This window comes from Protopterus annectens, chromosome 10.part0 (genome assembly GCF_019279795.1).
Source record: "Protopterus annectens isolate FY-2018-M chromosome 10.part0, PAN1.0, whole genome shotgun sequence".
Lineage (NCBI taxonomy): Eukaryota > Metazoa > Chordata > Ceratodontiformes > Protopteridae > Protopterus > Protopterus annectens.
In genome coordinates, this window is record NC_056744.1 from 1422848747 (window position 1) to 1422869272 (window position 20526).

Consider the following 20526-nt stretch of genomic DNA (forward strand, 5'->3'; position numbering starts at 1 on the left):
AGCTAGGAAAGATGTGTAGCAGGTAAGGGTGATAAAGGATAATGAGGGAAATGTACTTACAAGCGAGGAGAGTGTGTTGAGGAGATGGAAAGAGTACTTTGAGGGGTTGACGAATGAAGAGAATGAGAGGGAGAGAAGGTTGGATGATGTGTGGACAGTGAATCATGAAGTGCAATGGATTAGCAAGGAGGAAGTAAGGATAGCTATGAAGAGGATGAAGAACGGAAAGGCTGTTGGTCCAGATGACATACCTGTGGAAGCATGGAGGTGTTTAGTTGAAATGGCAGTGTTTTTAACCAGATTGTTTAATGAAATTTTGGAAAGTGAGAGGATGCCTGAGGAATGGAGAAAAAGTGTGTGCAGAGCTGGAGTAACTACAGAGGGAATAAATTGATCAGTCACAGCATAAAGTTATGGGAAAGAGTAGTGAAAGCTAGGTTAAGAAGTGACGTGATGATTAGCGATCAGCAGTATGCTTTCATGTCGTAAAAGAGCACTGCAGTTGTAATGTTTGCTCTGAGAGTGTTGGTGGAAAAGTACAGAGAAGGTCAGAAGGAGTTGCATTGTATTTTTGTAGACTTAGACTTAGAGAAAGCATATGACAGGGTGCCTAGAGAGGAGTTGTGGTATTGTATGAGGAAGTCAGGAGTGTCAGAGAAGTACATAAGAGTGGTACAGGATATGTACAAGGGTAGTGTGACAGTAGTGAGGTTGAGGTCTGCGATGGGAGTGACGGATGCATTTAAGGTGGAGGTGGGATTACATCAAGGATCAGCTCTGAGCCCTTTCTTATTTGCAATGGTGATGGGCAGGTTTACAGACGAGATCAGACAGGAGTCCCCGTGGACTATGATGTTTGCAGATGACATTGTGATCTGTAGTGAGAGTAGGGAACAGTTGGAGAAGACCCTGGAGAGATGGAGATATGCTCTAGAGAGAAGAGGAATGAAGGTCAGCAGGACTAAGACAGAATATATGTGTGTGAATGAGAGGGAGGATAGAGGAATGGTGAGGATGCAAGGAGTAGAGGTGGTGAAGGTGGATGAGTTTAAATACTTGGGATCAACAGTTCAGAGTAATGGTGAGTGTGGAAGAGAGGTGAAGAAGAGAGTACAGGCAGGGTGGAGTGGGTGGAGAAGAGTGTCAGGAGTGATTTGTGACAGAGTACCAGTAAGAGTGGAAGGGAAGGTTTACAAGAGGGTAGTGAGACCAGCTATGTTAAATGGGTTGGAGACAGTGGCATTGACAAAACATCAGGAGTTAGAGCTGGATGTGGCACTGTTAAAGATGTTAAGATTTGCACTGGGTGTGACGAGAGTGGACAGGATTAGGAATAAGTATATTAGTGGGTCAGCCCAGGTTGTAAGGTTTGGAGACAAAGCCAGAGAGGCAAGATTATGTTGGTTTGAACATGTGCTGAGGAGGGATGCTGAGTATTTTGGGAAAAAGATGCTAAGGATGAAACTACCAGGTAACAGGAAAAGAGGAAGGCCTAAGATAAGGTTTATGGATGTGGTGAGAGAGGACATGCAGGTGGTTGGTGTGACATAGCAAGATGCAGAGGACAGGAAGAAATGGAAACAAATGATCCGCTGTGGCGACCCCTAACGGGAACAGCCGAAAGAAGATGATGATGATTGTTAATATAAGGAATAGTAAGCCTATATGTCTGTTCACTAATGTCTCTTCTATGTGAATGTTAACTGCCTTGTTTGAAGAAGGGTTTACCCCTATCTTGTCTACTTGCAGATAAAGTTTCCAGTACTCCTGCACTCTCTGTATGTTTATGTCCTCTTTCCTTGAACTCATGCTTAAGTTTATTTGTGGTCCTGTTAAAAGTTAAATCATGGCTAGTTAACCTAGATACTCTTAGTCCTTGACCTTTTACTATATTTCGATAAACATGAGGAGGATGCATACTGCTACTATGTAATAATGTATTCTTTCTACAGCTCTTTCTGTATAATTGTGTTGGATCTCATCTGTGCCCATAATTATAGAGACATCCAAAAAAAACCTATCTCTTCCTTTGACCACTTAGCTGTAAAATTAAGAAAACTAGTGGTGCCATTTATGTACTCAATAAAATCTGTCAAACTCTGTAAACTGCACTTCCATATTAAAAAGACTTCGTCCACAAAACATTTATAGTATCTAATATTCTCACTGAACAACACATTATTAACTACATAGGTGTGTTCATAAGTAGGTACTAGGCTATGTGCCCAAAGGCATTTATAAGCCTAGCCAGAATGTGTTAGCTTTCGCCACCCCCTTAGATTAGTTCCCTGTGCCTCTGTCCAGCAGAGCCACTGAAGTGATCCCCGAGGTAAACTTTCTGTTTCCCATCCACACGTCAAGATTTCTTTTGAAGAGTGTTAGCAAGGAGCTCTGCCTAATATAGATTGGGATCTTGTTCCAAAGCATGGGAAGTCTCTGGGACAGGAATCTATCCCTCCAGCACGTCCTATTTATTGTTGTGCTGAGGTTTAGATCCCTAGAGCGTGTGGCTCACTGGGATAAGGTTTTCTTTAGGTGGAGCATATCCGTCAATTCTGGGTTGGACATGGCCTTGTATGTCAGGCAGAGATCACCTCTGAGTAGGCGGTATGCAACTGAGTACAGCTGTACTTTCTTCAGTCAAGCTGCATAGGGCATCTGTTTGAAGCCAGTGATCCTCTTAGTTGGGTACTTCTGTGGTCTTTCCAGCTGTTGCAGGTGTCTTGTAAGGTACATCCCAAATGGGGCATTGTACTGTATGATGGGTCTGATGAGTGATGAGTAGAGGGGCACAATGACCTCTTTTGATCTAGATGCAAACCCTTTTGTGATTAGGTGGGCCACATAGAAGGATTTTCTAATGACTTTGGCAATGTGATTATCAAAGGTGAGATTACTATCTACTTGGGTCCCCAGATCCCTTATTATGTCTTCCGTATTTAGGGGACTACCACCTATGTGGTAGTTTGTGGGTACTTTGTTTTTTCCAAAGGGGATGACTTTGCACTTTTTGGCCATGATTTTGACATCAGGTATCCATCTCAGTGAGACCTTTTTGGAGGATATCTGTGTCAGCTGTAGAGTCAGTTATAGCCCCTAGTTTGCAGTCGTCTGCGAACTTGGTCAGTCATAGTCCTCCTGTGCTTGCTTGTACCTCTGAGAATTATATGCCGAACAGGAGGGGTCCTAGGACTGAGCCCTGGGGAACTCTACTTGTAACTGATTTAGAGTCGGACCTAGCTCCCGCAACTCTCACCATGTGGGTTCTGTCTGTGAGCCAGTTGACAACCCATCTTGTGATGTAGGGGTTTATGTTCAGGCTAGTGAGCTTGTCTATAATATCAGAATGGGGAATGGTGTTGAAGGCCTTTGCAAGGTCTAGGTAGGCTGTGTGTACCACTTTTCCCTCATCTATAGCTTTGGTAACTGTCTCAAAGAAGTCCACCAGGTTTAGGAGGCATGATCTGCCCTTATAGGGTGGTAGTTCCCAGGGTCTGTTGTGGCTCCACCTTTGTGGAGTGGAATAACCACTGCTGTGCACCACTCTATGGGTACGTAGCCTGTGGAGAGGCTGAGTTTGAACAGTGTGTTTAGGTGAGGGGTTAGTTCATCTTTGAGCTCATGTAGGACACAGACTGGGACACCATCCGGTCCCATTGATGCTGTGTTTTTGGCTTTGGAGAGGGCTGTTTTAACCTGAGTTCCCAATAGGCCATCACAATGTTTGCATACGAGTTGGTGCACGGTGTCCCCATTGCCACTCCATTGACTTGTAAATAGTATTTATTCCCGCAAGTAAAAACATTGCAACTAAGTATCATGTCTAACAATGTAACAATTGTAATAACCTCATCTCTGGGAATATTTTTACTTATTACAAACAGCCTCACATATTTTAAGCCTATATTATTAGGAATATTAGTAAATAAAGAGGTAACATCCAATGTAACCGTATAGCAATCAAAAACGTTAACATCATTGTGTGCATAATTAGGAAAAGTCTCCAGAAAGTGTTGTGTATCTTTAATAATAGTAATAGTGTTGTCTACTATAGGTCTCAAACATTTCTCTACATAGACTGACAATGTTTCTGTTAACCAACCTCTACTGCATACTATAGGCCTCAAAGGTGGATGTAGCATGTCCTTGTGTACTTTGGGCAAACCCCTAAACATGGGTACTAATGGTGTTTCTATTAGAAAATAATTATACAGTTCATTATTAATAATACTCAACATAAGTAAATCATACAATTATCCACGCGCATCTCTGATAAGTTTATTCAGCCGATTAATATCCTGATATGTATTAGTATCAATAAGCATTTCATTTATTGTTTCTTCATAATATACCCTATCTAAAATAACTACAGCCCCACCTTTATCAGCTGATCTGATAGTAATATGTACATTAATTTGTAAAGTTTTGATGGCTTCTAACTCACTAGTCATGTTAAAAAATTCACTTCTTACACTTGCTTTTTCACTTTCAAAAACCTTAAGTAAATCTTTCTCACAGGCCTTTTCAAAGGCTTCCAACAATGGATTTACTGGTGGTATAAACGTGGAGGGTTTCCTATGCCCAACCACTACATTATATGCCCAGCCACTACATTATCGCCTTGATTCCCAAATAACATCTTTAAACTAACGTTCCTGACAAACATTTTAATGTCTATTAAAAGATCCACTACACTAACAGAGGTTGAGGGAATAAAAGTAAGTCCCTTGTTTAATAAGGACTTCTCTGCTTCATTAAGAGCATAGCGGGAAATGTTAATAATTATGTCCAGCTTGCATGTTTTAGGACTTTCCTCTGAAACTCGAACTGTTCCTCCAATGATTTGCGCTTCTTCTCTATGTTCGAGGGTGTCCATGCTGGCTTCTGTGGTGGTCGAAACGGCAAAGGAAAAGGAGGTAAAATGTTGGAGGATGCAGGCATCAGTGTTGCAGCCTCTTCATGCTGATCCTTTCATCTAACATCAGCGTTAAATCCTACTAACGATGTAACGGCTGTAGAGGTGGAGGAGGCAGCCGCTTGTATACCTCCATTACTGCCAGGGTTCTCCGTTGCTTCATTCACTGTTCCCTGAACTGCCTCAGAGATAATGGGCATCACCGTAGTGGATGGAACTTCCAGTTGGTGCACTTGAGCTACTGGTAATGATTCCGATTGGTTAGGTGGTGGATTCTCTCTTCTGATAGGTTCCCCTGGCCAAGAAAAGACGTTACCAAGCTGAAAATCTATGACATCTCATTCTAACTTCTTCTTTTTGGCTTGAAGAAGTTTACTTTCCATGAACAAGATGTTAGTATTAAGTTCCAAATCAAAAGCTTCCAATTCATCCAATGAGTCTTGCTTCTGTAGGTCATTATGTAGCGAAACAATCTCAGCAGTTAATTTTGTTTCAATGAGCATATATTGCTCTATTAGTAATTTAAAGAAAGAACAGGCTAGCAAGTACGGTTGGTGCATGGATAAACAAAACATGTACAAAAGAAAAGAAATCCAGCACCCCGAGCAGTAGTAGCTTAAAGTACTTTTATTAAACCAGACCGGTTTCAGCAATCAGCTTTCTTCAGTGGTTTTGATAACTACACAACCATAGGCCATATTTATTAGTATTTTGAACTAGGCAGTATGACATCATTTCCTGTGTTCATGAAACAATCACCAAAACATGTAAATATATATGAATAAACCTGAAAGGTACAAAAATCAATTAGTATATAGAAAGTATAATAAGAATATTGATACTAAAATGTATATCAAAACTGAAATAGTGCTACAATAAATTTGTAATATAACAACAATCCTGTAGTTCAGTATAACAAGTAGAACAAAAATGGTATTGTAACATATAAATGGATTACAGTTATTAGGGGCAATAACCCCTCACAATTTGTCATTAAGGCCAGGTGGAAATAAACCACCTAGTTTTACAATCCATTTAGTTTCTTTTTGGTTAAGCAATTTGTGCCATCCAGTTTTAAAATTTCTATTGCCAGAAATCTTATCAATATTGATAAAAGAAAACTGGGCCGTTTTATGTATCAAAGAATGTTTGTACAAAGCATTGGTGGACCTGGCATTCCTTATATCACCCAAATGTTCAGAAGTACGAATTCTAAACTGTCTGGATGTTTGTCCAATGTAAAATGCGCTGCATGTACATGTGGCCAAATAAATCACCCAATCTGTGCTACAATTTGCAAAGAAATTTATATTATATACCTTGCCTGTGTTCTTGCTTGTGAATTCCTTGGTGGTAAATACATATTTGCAAAAAGAGCAATGACCACATGTCTCCCAACAAGGTTGTCTGAGTAATAGAGACATCCAATGGTGTAGTTCTTTTGTAATAAGAAAAGTGTGACCTCAGGCTTTTACCTTTACGGTATGAAAACAGACAGCTGTTGTCCAACCAGTTTGCCAGATGTGTGTTTGTTGTTAATATATTCCAATGATTATTAATAATGTCCATCAATTGATAGGTGTTCCTACCAAAGGTGGTTACTAACCTAGGTGTCTGTACAGAAGAACTAGCAACTTTGGATTTGTAACCCAACAAAGTGCCCCTTGATAGATTTTTGGTCATTTGGACTGCAGAGTAAACATCCAATGTATTATAACCTCTCTGTAAGAATCTATTCGAGAGATCATTTTGACAATTCTCAAGGTCCATATCAGATGAACATATTCTCTTAATCCTGATGAATTGTGATTTAGAAATGTTTTTTATAATATGCCTGGGATGAAAGCTAGAGGCATGTAATAAACTGTTGTATTATGGGTATTTTCTGTGCACAGTGGTACGTAGAGTATTATCTGGTTCCCTACACAGATGGACATCCAAAAAATCAATCTGCTGCAGATTATAATTAACCAAAAATTCTATGCCCCATTTGTTACTGTTAAGATATTCAACAAATTCCATAAGGTACTCTGTGCCCCCTTTCCAAACAAGCCAACAATCGTCCAGAAAACGTCTCCAAATGTCGATTTCTGGCATATATAAGTTGTATAATTCACTATATATAATCTGATTTCCAACATATCCCATAAAGAGATCAGCATATATTGGTGCGAAAGAGGCACCCATCACCGTACCCTGAATTTGCCAGTAACATTGGTTTTGAAAATAGAACACATTCTTGGTCAGAATGTGTTCCGCCATGCAGATTAATAGGGTGTTAAATCCTGGACTGTAAATGTTGATCTTCTGTAGCCAATATTCCAGTGCCATTAGATCAGCCCAATGTGGTGTGCTAGTATACAGCGATGTAACATCTAAAGTGCACATAATCCAATCCGGTTCAAGTTGGGATTCAGAAACAATCTGTAGGAACTCCGTAGTGTCTTGCAATCTGGCCCGTCCATGTGGTAACAAAGGTTTTAAATATTGTGTCAGAAAGACCGATAGTGGTTCAGTAAGTGAACCCATACCTGAAACAATAGGCCTACCTGGTGGTGTATTTTGGGACTTGTGAATCTTAGGCAATAAATATAGATATTGCTTCACTGGATCTTGATTGGTTAAATGAAACCTAGTTTTAGTACTAATGATACCTTCCTCAACTGCATGCTGTTAAAAATCAATTTGTTTTTTAAATTTGGGGGTAGGGTCAATAGGCATATGTAAATAATGCTGAGTGTTCGACACCTGTCTCATTCCCTCAGCCCAGTAATAACTGAAATTCATGACCACAATGGCCCCACCCTTATCCGCAGGAAGAATGGTAATGTCAGTATTGTTTTTAAGATTCATAAGAGCCTGTTGTTCCTCAACATTTAAGTTATTTCTAAGAGTGTTCCCTGAACCCAACTGATGGTGTAAATCCTTAATAACAGCATTGTGGAATATGGCTACATGTTTGTCCATTGGAGGACAAAACTTGGATGATAAAAATCTGTGCCTAAAGGGTGATCAGCATTACGTGTTCTTTTGGAAACCGGAGAATCTGAAATATGAGTGGGTTCAGTATCCATGGTGGATGATTCCTCACCCGAACTCATACTGGATACTGAATCCACTCATATTTCAGATTCTCCGGTTTCCAAAAGAACACGTAATGCTGATCACCCTTTAGGCACAGACACAGGGGGGGACGCAAACATAAAAACATTAGAACAACTCTTTCTGTCCATTGTCAAATGAATGCAGTTTGCTCCAATGTGCATAATATCTCTGATTATGTATTAACACCTATTGAAGAACTTTTGTTAAATAAAGGCCTTGGTTTTATTCCTGTTTTTTTTTGTTGATGAAAGTATCTTTGTATCAGATGTCATGGATTTTTGTAGAAGACTAAACCTTAAACTCTTTTTTGATCAACAGGAATCTACTCAAAGATCCACTGAATTTAGATTTTTACCATCCAAGTTTTGTCCTCCAATGGACAAACATGTAGCTATATTCCAGAATGCTGTTATTAAGGATTTACACCATCAGTTGGGTTCAGGGAACACTCTTAGAAATAACTTAAATGTTGAGGAACAACAGGCTGTTATGAATTTTAAAAACAATACTGACATTACCATTCTTCCTGCAGATAAGGGTGGGGCCATTGTGGTCATGAATTCCAGTTATTACTGGGCTGAGGGAATGAGACAGGTGTTGAACACTCAGCATTATTTACATATGCCTATTGACCCTACCCCCAAATTTAAAAAACAAATTGATGATTTTTAACAGCTTGCAGTTGAGGAAGGTATCATTAGTACTAAAACTAGGTTTCATTTAACCAATCAAGATCCAGTGAAGCAATATCTATATTTATTGCCTAAGATTCACAAGTCCCAAAATACACCACCAGGTAGGCCTATTGTTTAAGGTATGGGTTCACTTACTGAACCACTATCGGTCTTTCTGACACAATATTTAAAACCTGTGTTACCACATGTACGGGCCAGATTGCAAGACACCACGGAGTTCCTACAGATTGTTTCTGAATCCCAACTTGAACCGGATTGGCTTATGTGCACTTTAGATGTTACATCACTGTATACTAGCATACCACATTGGGCTGGTCTAATGGCACTGGAATATTGGCTACAGAAGATCAACATTTGCAGTCCAGGATTTAACACCCTATTAATCTGCATGGCGGAACAAGTTCTGACCAAGAATGTGTTCTATTTTCAAAACCAATGTTACTGGCAAATTCAGGGAACGGCGATGGGTGCCTCTTTCGCACCAATATATGCTAATCTCTTTATGGGATATGTTGAAGATCAGATTATATATAGTGAATTACACAACTTATATATGCCAGAAATCGACATTTGGAGATGTTTTCTGGACGATTGTTGGCTTGTTTGGAAAGGGGGCACAGGAATTTGTTGAATATCTTAACAGTAACAAATGGGGGATAGAATTTTTGGTTAATTATAATCTGCAGCCGATTGATTTTTTGGATGTCCATCTGTGTAGGGAACTGGATAATACTCTACGTACCACTGTGCACAGAAAATACCCACAATACAACAGTTTATTACATGCCTCTAGATTTCATCCCAGGCATATTATAAAAAACATTCCTAAATCACAATTCATCAGGATTAAGAGAATATGTTCATCTGATATGGACCTTGAGAACTGTCAAAATTATCTCTCGAATAGATTCTTACAGAGAGGTTATAATAAATTGGATGTTTACTCTGCAGTCCAAATGACCAAAAATCTATCAAGGGACACTTTGTTGGGTTATAAATCCAAAGTTGCTAGTTCTTCTGTACAGACACCTAGGTTAATAACCACCTTTGGTATGAACACCTATCAATTGATGGACATTATTAATAATCATTGGAATATATTAACAACAAACACGCATTTGGCAAACTGGTTGGACAACAGATGTCTGTTTTCAAACCGTAAAGGTAAAAGCCTGAGGTCACACTTTTCGTATTACAAAAGAACTACACCATTGGATGTCTGTATTACTCAGACAACCTTGTTGGGAGACAAACTTATTGGCAATCACCCTTGTGGTCATTGCTCTTTTTGCAAATATGTATTTACCACCAAGGAATTCACAAGCAAGAACACAGGCAAGGTATATAATATAAATTTCTTTGCAAATTGTAGCACAGATTGGGTGATTTATTTGGCCACATGTACATGCAGCGCATTTTACATTGGACAAACATCCAGACAGTTTAGAATTCGTATTTCCGAACATTTGGGTGATATAAGGAATGCCAGGTCCACCAATGCTTTGTACAAACATTCTTTGATACATAAAATGCCCCAGTTTTCTTTTATCAATATTGATAAGATTTCTGGCAATAGAAATTTTAAAACTGGATGGCACAAATTGCTTAACCAAAAAGAAACTAAATGGATTGTAAAACTAGGTGGTTTATTTCCACCTGGCCTTAATGATAAATTGTGAGGGGTTATTGCCCCTAATAACTGTAATCCATTTATATGTTACAATACCATTTTTGTTCTACTTGTTATACTGAACTACAGGATTGTTGTTATATTACAAATTTATTGAAGCATTATTTCAATTTTGATATACATTTTAGTATCAATATTCTTGGTATACTTTCTATATACTAATTGATTTTTGTACCTTTCAGGTTTATTCATATATATTTACATGTTTTGGTGATTGTTTCATTAACACAGGAAATGATGTCATACTGCCTAGTTCAAAATACTAATAAATATGGCCTATGGTTGTGTAGTTACCAAAACCACTGAAGAAAGCTGATTGCTAAAACCGGTCTGGTTTAATAAAAGTACTTTAAGCTAATACTGCTCGGGGTGCTGGATTTCTTTTCTATTGTACATGTATCTATTAGTAATTTAATGTATCCAAAGCTGGTATCCAAATTAAGCTTTTGAGATTTGGCCAGCAAGACAGAATATGTTGTGCTGAAAGTCGGCATTTTCAGCACACAAAGTCCTCTTGGTATTGCCTGAAACGTAACACATGCCTCAATATGCTTCCTTTACCACTGTGCCATCTTAAGCTTTACCAATTTATTATCTAGCTTCCTTTTAAGCTGCAGAACCACAGTGTTCATCTCTTGGTTTGATGTCCCATTAGCTGGATTACATAAATCACTTCTGGTGAAAGAGGATTTCTCTCTGCCATAAAGTGCCTCTGCAGTACAAGAAGAAAATGTGAAGCGTAAACCCAAAGGCACACCACAGGCTAGGATAGCTGCATCAGATGAGTATGCTGTCCTATTTTTTAGCAGCTCTTGATATATGTATATTTTCCAGTGATATGATGCCATTTTAGTGTCCCTTGATAGAGTGTCAGATAAACAGTTCATCAATGAGTATGCTATCCCATTGTTTAGCAGCTCTTGACATATGCATATTTTTCATTGATATGCTGCCATCTAGTGTTCCTTGATAAAGTTTTTATCAGCATGTTTTTATTAATAATATATTTATATGTTTTTAATATATATATATATATATATATATATATATATATATATATATATATATATATATATATATTTAATATGTCTCTTTCTATATTTTTTTAAAGTATTGTGTATATGTTTTTTAGATAAACTGTTTATGATATATTTATATATTTTTTATATATATACATATGTATTGTATGCCCCTGTTTACATAGGCAGCTAAGTGTATCACTTTAAGCTTTTGTTCTGTTTTAACTGTAGACAATTATTATACTTATCATGAGATGCATTAATTGCTATTTATATGGCAGTTTACTTTTAAATTTTATTAAGTCTGAAGAAGTGTTCTGTGCAACGCGAAAGCGCTTACTGTTTATCTTATTTCTACTATTAAGAGTTTCGTTAGCTATCTTAGCCTGTGGTGTGTCTTTGGGTTTATGCTTCACATAATTGTCATTTTTGTTCATTATAAAACTTTACTAGGCATCAATATTTTGCAAAGATACAGTTTGTATTTATTGTTTATTGTACTGCTCTGGTATTTATCATCATCACATACATGGCACCCCAAAATCCTTCTACTGTCTTAAAAAAATTGCTAGCTCAGCAGCAGTCTGATGCTAGAGAATTAACGTTAATGATAGATTGAATTCTTCACCTTGTGTTTCCTGGCTACATCTCTCTGTCACCACTTGCAAACTTGAGTGACTTTGAGCATGTGTTTTCGACCAGACAGTGCTACCAAGCCTCCTCAGACAACCATATATTTTTCTTTATTCATTAAGTGCACACTGCACTATTAATGACACTAACTTGTGACATTGTGTCCACTTTATATTAAGGTTCTCCTCCTTACAAATACCTTGAGTGGTGTGATAAACAAGGTACACAGCATGCAGTGGTGTGCACACCCCTTCCCTTACTACTTCCTACAGTATTTTGAACACATTCACATTGTCTGCAGTGTTGTGTGCTCTGGAAGTACACTAAGCCCTTCCTCCCCATGAACATCCTCTACTTTTCACAGCAGTGAAGTGCTTAATGGTATCGTACTGTGGCCCCAACATCTCCTACTTTATATACACAGCTCATTGCACCAGTGAAGAGAAAGTCATACTGAGCACCTGCTTGCTCACTGTGCTGTTTCACCAGCTATCACACTGCATCCTTGCAGGCACTGGACAGTTCAGTTTGTGAATTGTACATCTGCCGTTAATCTGACATGGTTGTCTTAGTGTTGCAAGACATGTCTGACTCTTGTGACCTGTAGCTTGGAGGCAGTTGGTGCATCCCACTGTAGCAGAGTCTCCTTCTAAAAGCACTATTGCTCTTCCTTGAGTCTCCTTGTCAGAACAGTATCCAGAAGGTCGTACATGTGCTTCGAATGTGTGCGCTATGATTAACGTCTTAGCTTTCTATTTTATAAACTAGCCTTCTGCAAACTAGAAACCTTACAAACTAAGTGACAATTAAACCTTTCCATTCTGGTGATGCTTAGCATTTAATTAACTTCTGTAGTATTTTTGTTTAGAAAATCACTTTTATTTTGCTACCTTTATTAGTCAGAGTGGTTTGATAGTAGTATGTGTTCACTTGCTTGACTCATAGCTCAGATAAGGTAGAATGATGCATATATATTCCTTTAGTTTCTGTCATTAACATTTTAGACTGGACTCAAAAGATGACCCTAATCATGACATTAAGGAGCCTAAGCTTAAATGTCACTTGAAAGATCACAGAGCAGGTGTACAGCTGCGTTCTGGCTTCAGGCATTGAGGAAGGTGCATTTTTTTAGTTTTAGCATATCTAAGTATACTCTGTAAGAAATGACAGAAAAATGAAACACCTGTCTTGCTCTGTAGATACAGTAATGCTATTAAAAATCCATTAGTCAAGGTAATATATAAATATTGTTAAACATTTGTGATAAATTATCTTAAACTAATATTTCATTTACCTTTCAAAAATTTTATGCAGTATAGAAAAACTGTTAATAGGTAAGTTTATTAATAGCAAATTGTTTCTAGAATGCTTTAAAAAAGACAAATGATATAGTTCTATGTAAGCTTTAATTAGTTAACTCTACGATCTTTAACATTTTCTTGCTTTTACTGATAAAGTCATGACACATATAAATTAGAAATTAAGCTCTTCTCATGAGCATATCAAGGACTTTTAAGATACAGGGAGAAAGGACTGCTTCTTTTTGCTATTGTAATTCTCATGCTAATGAATTTTGTTAATGAAGTGTCAAGCATTTATTGGCATTATTATACATTTTGCCTTAGAAACTCACTCACGTAATCTCATCAGGGCATACCCCTAGGTTAATATTGATTGTAACTGATTACAGACAAATTATATTCATAAGTTATTCACTGCCCACAGGTACAATAATGAGGTGAAACATATCAAGATCCTAACCAGGGATGGCTGTTTCCACATTACAGAAAACAGAAAATTTAAAAGTGTAATGGTAAGTGTCATTAAATTTTGGTGACTGCATTATGTGTAAATTTTTATTTATTAAATATGCATCTTCTTAAAGGATGTGCAATGTAGCTTTATTTGAGTTTGCATTCCTTCTAAATAATATTTTTTAACATTTCTTATGATATGCTTCTGTGAGAGTTAAAAGTGAATCTTATTGTATAAATGATATACATATGCTCATAGTAAATGTAAACCTGCAGCATATGATTTCAGGTAGAATATTTTGTAGCAGTGTTAACTCAGAAATTGATAATATGAAATTGCAAAAAAAATAAAACAAGAAAAAGTAAGCAGGTCACTCTCAAGACCTCAGATGAGTTCTTGTTCTAAATCCAATTACCAGTTCCCAGAATATATCTGCCTAATGTAACATTACTTTGTAGTGTCAATAAAGTCTGTTTAACTTCTAACAATGAAAATGGCTAAATGGCTTGGGAGTTTCCATTGGCAGTGTTTGCAATCAGAAGGTCAGAGAAGGCCAGGAAACTATTGGACATTAAATCTGCCTCCACACAGGCCTTGCAAGTCTTTCCTGCTTTAAAAGCTATATATGCACACTACTTCTTTTTTTCAGCTGTGTGTAGACCCATTTAGCAGATAATGCACTGCTTTTTTTCAGAGAAGTAGGACACATTATGAATCATGGAATATCTCTGACAAACTATTCTACAACTGGTCATGTGAGAATTGTGCTCATTAATATCAGAGGAGCATCTAATCTGCCGGTGAAAGAGATTATTTTATTTAGTCCTGTGGTTTCTGATACAATAAACATACTGCTTTGTTTGAAAGAACTCATGAAAGAGCAGATAGTTATTATCAATCATATGTTACAGTTACCTCAAATACTTCTAAGAACTTAATCTAGAATGTTTGCAGAGGTACCATTTACATTCATTTAATAATGCCTCTCTATATCAAATAACTGATACAACCATAAAGTCCATCAGCTATCAGACTTTCTCAGTGGATTATGTATACACCTATGCATTGCAAAAAAATCAACTGTGATGTATCCTTGACATGTCACGGTAAAGGGCTTACTGGTTTCACCTATTGGTGAGCAGGCTTCTCTTTGCTGTGTCAGCTCCGCATTCAGTTATCCATTAAAACTTATTTAGGTCTAATGAAAAGATTAGTGCACCAGATGTGTCAGTCTTTCCTAAACTGACCTTACCAATTACCTCGTGTTCTCAGACTGTACACAGGTTTGGACAGCTCTCCTAACACCTGCGTTAATCAGGTCACCAACCTGTATTCTTCCTGCAGTAATTGTTTGCTACTTCCTTTTCTTTCCCGCTACTGTTTCCCTTTAAATAGACTTGCTACCTAAAACTTTAGCTTGCTATGCCTGTTTTGTGAAAAATATAGTATTCTTTGATGTCTTAAAGCTAAAGCCACATAGTTGATTACTAAACCACTGCTGGGTGCACCATGGCACACTTGCATTGTGGTTAACATTGCTGCCTCACAGCATTTGAGTTTTCAGTTTGATCCTCAGCTGGGGTGCATTCTGTGTAGAGTACTTATATTTTCACTGTATTCATGGTGTTTTTGACCAGGTGCTCTGGTTTCTCCCACACCTACAAGGTATGCTATAGATGAATTGTCAGTCCTCCAAATAAAATGTAGGTGTGCTTCTTCTGTGTTTGTACTGAAGAGCTTGGGGTTTACAGCAGCTCTCTAAACTGGGTCTTGGGTGACTCTGAAGTGGATAAAGTGAGTGAATGAATGGATGACTCAGTCAATCAGTATAATTAGTCGCATTATATTTCATAAATGAGTGAATAAATATATCAATATCATTAGGATTAGTTCCACTGCTTCTGAAAAGACCAGAGATCTTCACCTCAGTTTCTTCACAGACAAACCTTGTTATCCTCGTTTTTGTTGCATATATAGCTCTGTCAGTTGCTGCTATGTTAGTCATGTTCCTCAGTACCTTCCTTGGTAATTATTATTTGTTGTACAGACAAACAAGCAAAATAAGATAGAAAGAAAGTACAAGAAGTAGGATAAGTTCAATGTATTACAGCACTGAAAAAGTGGTACCAGAATACCACTGTAAATGTATGAAAAATTACATTATTTGTAGATCTAGTTGCAAGTTTTTCAAAATGCCTATCTTGGGTGCAGGCTCATATATTCCATAACCACCAGTCTTGTACAAGTTAAAGTGAAGAAATATTAGTATTATTTCAATTATAGTAATTCAGCAAGAAATGAAAAAGTAACACTGTATACAGAATTATAGAATGCTAGCTATCATGTCAGGATTAACATGCGCACTGCTAGTTGTATATTTTGATTTAAAATCTGGGTGCAGGATGACAGATAGAGCATGGGAGTAAGATGAGTGGAGAAGGAAAAGATGGGAAAAAGTGTATAAGCTGATGTGTGGTAGTTCCATCAGTACTGGGTCAGAGGATACCTTGTATGCCAGACAATAGTCAACTATTATCAGTCAGTAGAATACAGCATATAGTCGCAGTGCTTTAGGTCAGTCAATGTATGACATACTGTTTCTTTTTAGTAAGGTATCTTTATGGGTGTTCCAGTTGTTGTGTGTCTGGGCAGATGCATGGCCTAATGAGGGTTGAGTAAAGGGGGACATTAATATCTCTAGGCACAATCCCTTTGTTTAAAATTTGCACAATATAGAAGCACTTTCCTACAACAATGGACTCATGCTAGTCTTAAACTATGGCACTGTCCACATAAGTTCTGAAATGCCGAACAGCTGGGTCATCTCTTAGGGCATATTGCCAATGTGTAAATTTCTTTGGTAGAGAAATTCCCATAAGATACGATCATGCATTTTTTGGCATTTAGTTTCAATCCATAATTTTGGCACCAGTTATTTGTTTGGGATAAACTTTCCTGCAAGAAGGCTAAGTCATTTGGGGAGTAAATGACTGCTTCTAGCTTTCTGTCATGTGCAAACTTAGTTAACCAGAGCCCTTTTTGGTATTGGCTTTTATTTCAGAGAACTAGATGCCAAATAGGAAATCTCCTAGCACTGAACCTTGGAGGATTCCACTGGTGACTGATCCTTTTGTGGAGGTAGCTACTCCTGTTTAGATATTCTGCAACAAAATCCATCTGGTGATGTAGGGAGTTATAACCAATTTATATAGTATTTCTACTCTGCCTGAGTGGGAATTGTGCTAAAAGCTTTAGCCAGGCCATGTTATGCAGTTTGTATTGTTTTACCTTCATCCATTGCTTTAGTGACCTTTTTTTTTTTTTTTTTTTTTTTTTTTAGAAAAATTACTGTAACAGTGTATGTAGCACCGGTGATGCAGCGGTTAGCATTTTTGCCTCACAGCAAGAGGTTCTCCTGTTCGATTCTCGGCTGGAGTGCCTTCTCTGTGGAGTCTGCATGTCCTCCCCATGGTCGAGTGACATCTAAAGATATGCAAGTAGGTGCGTGCATGAATGGGTATGCCTTCTTTGAAGGTTGAGCGTTGGACTGGCAATTCAGCACCATAAAAATCCACTGCCAATCATTAGTGGACCGGAGTTCTGCTATGGCAACCCCTAACCGGGAAATGCCAAAAGACACTTTTTTTAGTGTAACAGTGTATAGATTTTAGTATTGTTGGCCACCCAAATACAGGTTTGAGCAACTTGGATATTCAATTTCCAAATCTCTCCATAGCCAGCTTAGTAGATACACACACTGAGACAATGCAGCAATTATCTCATGTTCACAGATAACCATTTAATGCTTAAAAAACAAGCACAGCTTGCAAGAGGTGCACATACAAAGTTTCACAGGAGGCAAAAGTCTTGTATACAAGCAAGGTTGCCAATAACACACATACTACATCCACCACATAGTGTCCATCACAAACACAGAGACACACACAGATAGACCAACTTACACTGAGGCAATAAAAAGCAGTCTTCCCAAACCTCAAAGATCTCCGAAGCCTGTAAACGACAATGCCTATCCTTAGCAATCTCTAAAGCACTCACCAAAAGCAACACCGTAAAACCACACGTATGCCTATACCCTGTGGAGCCCCAAGAGCAAAGCCAATAAGGCAAGCCAACACATTACCCAGGACTCTTGTCACAGTTGACTCCATTGTACAACACATTGGTGCCTCACCAGACTGAACAAGGAGAAAATAGCTGTTAGCTGTTTATCTGGAGCCAGGATCTGCCAGGTTACTCTTGCACTCAAGTCACTACACCACAGGTATTAGTATGATTCTGTCATAGTCCATGTTAGCGGTAATAACCTGAGGCATACTTCACTGGACTAAATGAAGAGAGACATTGTTGATTTCTCTGAATATGTGCCTCAGGCAGCTGTGTGTCATGCACTGAGCAGCAGTCTACCTTCATCAATAATGATGCCACATTATGAACAAAAGATGACTGACTTAAGCAATTGCCTTAATTTCTGGTGGGGGGGGGTGATTCAGTAGTTGTCAGCATAGAATAACATGGTTAACAGACCACATTGCTTTGAGTGGATGGTTTATACTTGTCTTCCGTAGGCTCCCGAATATTGGCTAAAACGCTATTAACCCCCCTTAGAGCCTTTTTTAGACAATGCCAAACTGACAAACCTACCAACATAGCAAATAAAACTCAAAGAAATCTAAAGGTCTTACTGATCAATGCTAGGAGCCTAAACAAACTCCACACCCTACAAGTTCTCCTCAATCTGGAAAATCTAGACTTCTGTGCTATTACTGAGACAGTTTAAATCTGCGGAAAGTACTCCAGGAGTGCAAGGCTTCAGTGCTTTCCACACATTTAGGCCATCAGCTGCACAGACAGTACAAAAGGTGGAGGAGTCTTAATCTATATTAGCAACAAGCATAACTCTGTGTTGGCAAAACAGGACAATTCCCTGGAATTTATCCATGTGCAAATCACCATAGACAAAGTCCTGTACTATAGCTTAGCAAACTATAGGTCACCCTGTATGTCCCAAAAGTTCCATAACTCATTCTTAGACCTACTGGAGACACTCAGCATTAAACCAAATACCCTATTCTGTCTTCATGAGAGACTTTACCCCTGTATAGACTGGGAAACAAACATTACCTCATACTTACAGGCACACCGTTTCCTGTACTTTAGTAGCACAAATACCCATCCCCAGATGGTGTACATACCCACCAGAGGTTCAAACATACTGGACCTGGAACTCACCAATATGGGAAGAGTGCTGCACCCCTTGCACAACCTTACTGGTGAGGTCAGACCACAAAGCTGTCTCCAAAATAAAAAACAACTCAGTATCCCCAGCAAACCCTGTAACAGGAACTATTCTAAAGCAAGCTATATCCTATTACATAATAGTTTGCCAAAATTCAGTGCACCTCCCAGCCCTCAGTTCACAGCAACCTAGGTGGAATTGGTCACAGAGATCTGTCCAACCATGTAAATGGTTGTATAGAGGCTGCTGTGCCTACTAGAAGTAAGCCTAAAACAAACTCTAAGACCAAACCATATTGGCGGAATCCTAACCTTAGCAGGATGTATAATAAAAGGAACAAAGTTATTCTCTAAAATCAAAAAGATCAACACCCATAATTGTAGGAGCTCTCTTATTAAACTATACAGGAAATTAAGAGGACTAGTTAAGTCCAACAAAGCCAATTATGAGGACGAAATAGCCTAACAGGCTAAAGACAACCACAAGGCCTTCTGCAGCTGTGTTTGAAACCTCAAAGGCAGCACACATCAGTATGCCAAACTGGTGACCAGTGGTGTCATCTTCATTGAGGACAAAGACATAGTATGTTTGCTGGCTGACAAATTCAGCTCAAAGTTTACCCCTCACTCCCCCCTGCCACCTCTCATGAAATAAATACTGGCATAATCCCCCCCCCCCCAATTAACAGGCAGTAAGGTGAAAATACAACTTCTGTGGGCCCTCAACAATATCTTGGGCTGCCTCCTAAATATTTTGAAACATGATCTATCAAGACCACTTGAGTCAGTTTTCAACTACAACCTCAAAACAAGCATTGCAACAGGAGAATAGAGGACTGCAACAGTTATCCCACTTCACAAGGGTAGACCATGAACCAGCCCTGGAAACTACAGACCTATTAGTCTGACTACTGTAATACGCAAAGCCACGGACCAAATCATCAAGGAAATTGTCCATGTCATTGTCCATGTTGGTGTGAATGACCTGAGACGTACCTCCCTGGACTACATGAAAAGAGACATGGAGGAGCACTCCGATCTTGTATCCCAGGCAAGTATGACCCTAACCCTGAGTAGCATCCTGCCATCACCCAGAATGATACAACAGTACAAGGGCAAATGATTGACTTCAACAATTGGCTAAGCTTCTGGTGTCATTCTAAGGGGATCCAGTATTTGTCTGCCTGGGACTTCATGATCGACAATCCACGATGCTTTGCCAGAGATGGCCTGCACCTGTCGCCCGTAGGATTCCGGATACTGGCTAAGGCTCTTGCCACACCTATAGTGCCTTTTTTAGGCAAGGTTCAAATGACAAATTCACCACCGTAACAGGTACAAGCAAGCAAAATCTGAGGGTAATGCTACTCAATGCTAGAAGTCTAAACCTCAAAATGCACTCACTCGAGGCAGTCCTTAAAATGGAGAACATTGACATCTGTGCAGTGACAGAGACCT

The 20526-nt window shown here is 38.6% G+C and overlaps 1 protein-coding gene across 3 annotated transcripts in view; it reads left to right on the top strand.

The window, feature by feature from the left end:
* Nucleotides 1-20526, top strand: part of VAV3 (vav guanine nucleotide exchange factor 3) — a 2320370-nt gene that overhangs the window by 2179914 nt on the left and 119930 nt on the right. For all 3 annotated transcript variants that reach the window (XM_044086042.1, XM_044086044.1, XM_044086043.1), the window contains exon 24: nucleotides 13783-13870. In XM_044086042.1, coding sequence (XP_043941977.1) covers nucleotides 13783-13870 — 88 coding nt within the window. The remainder of the gene's footprint in view (nucleotides 1-13782; nucleotides 13871-20526) is intronic.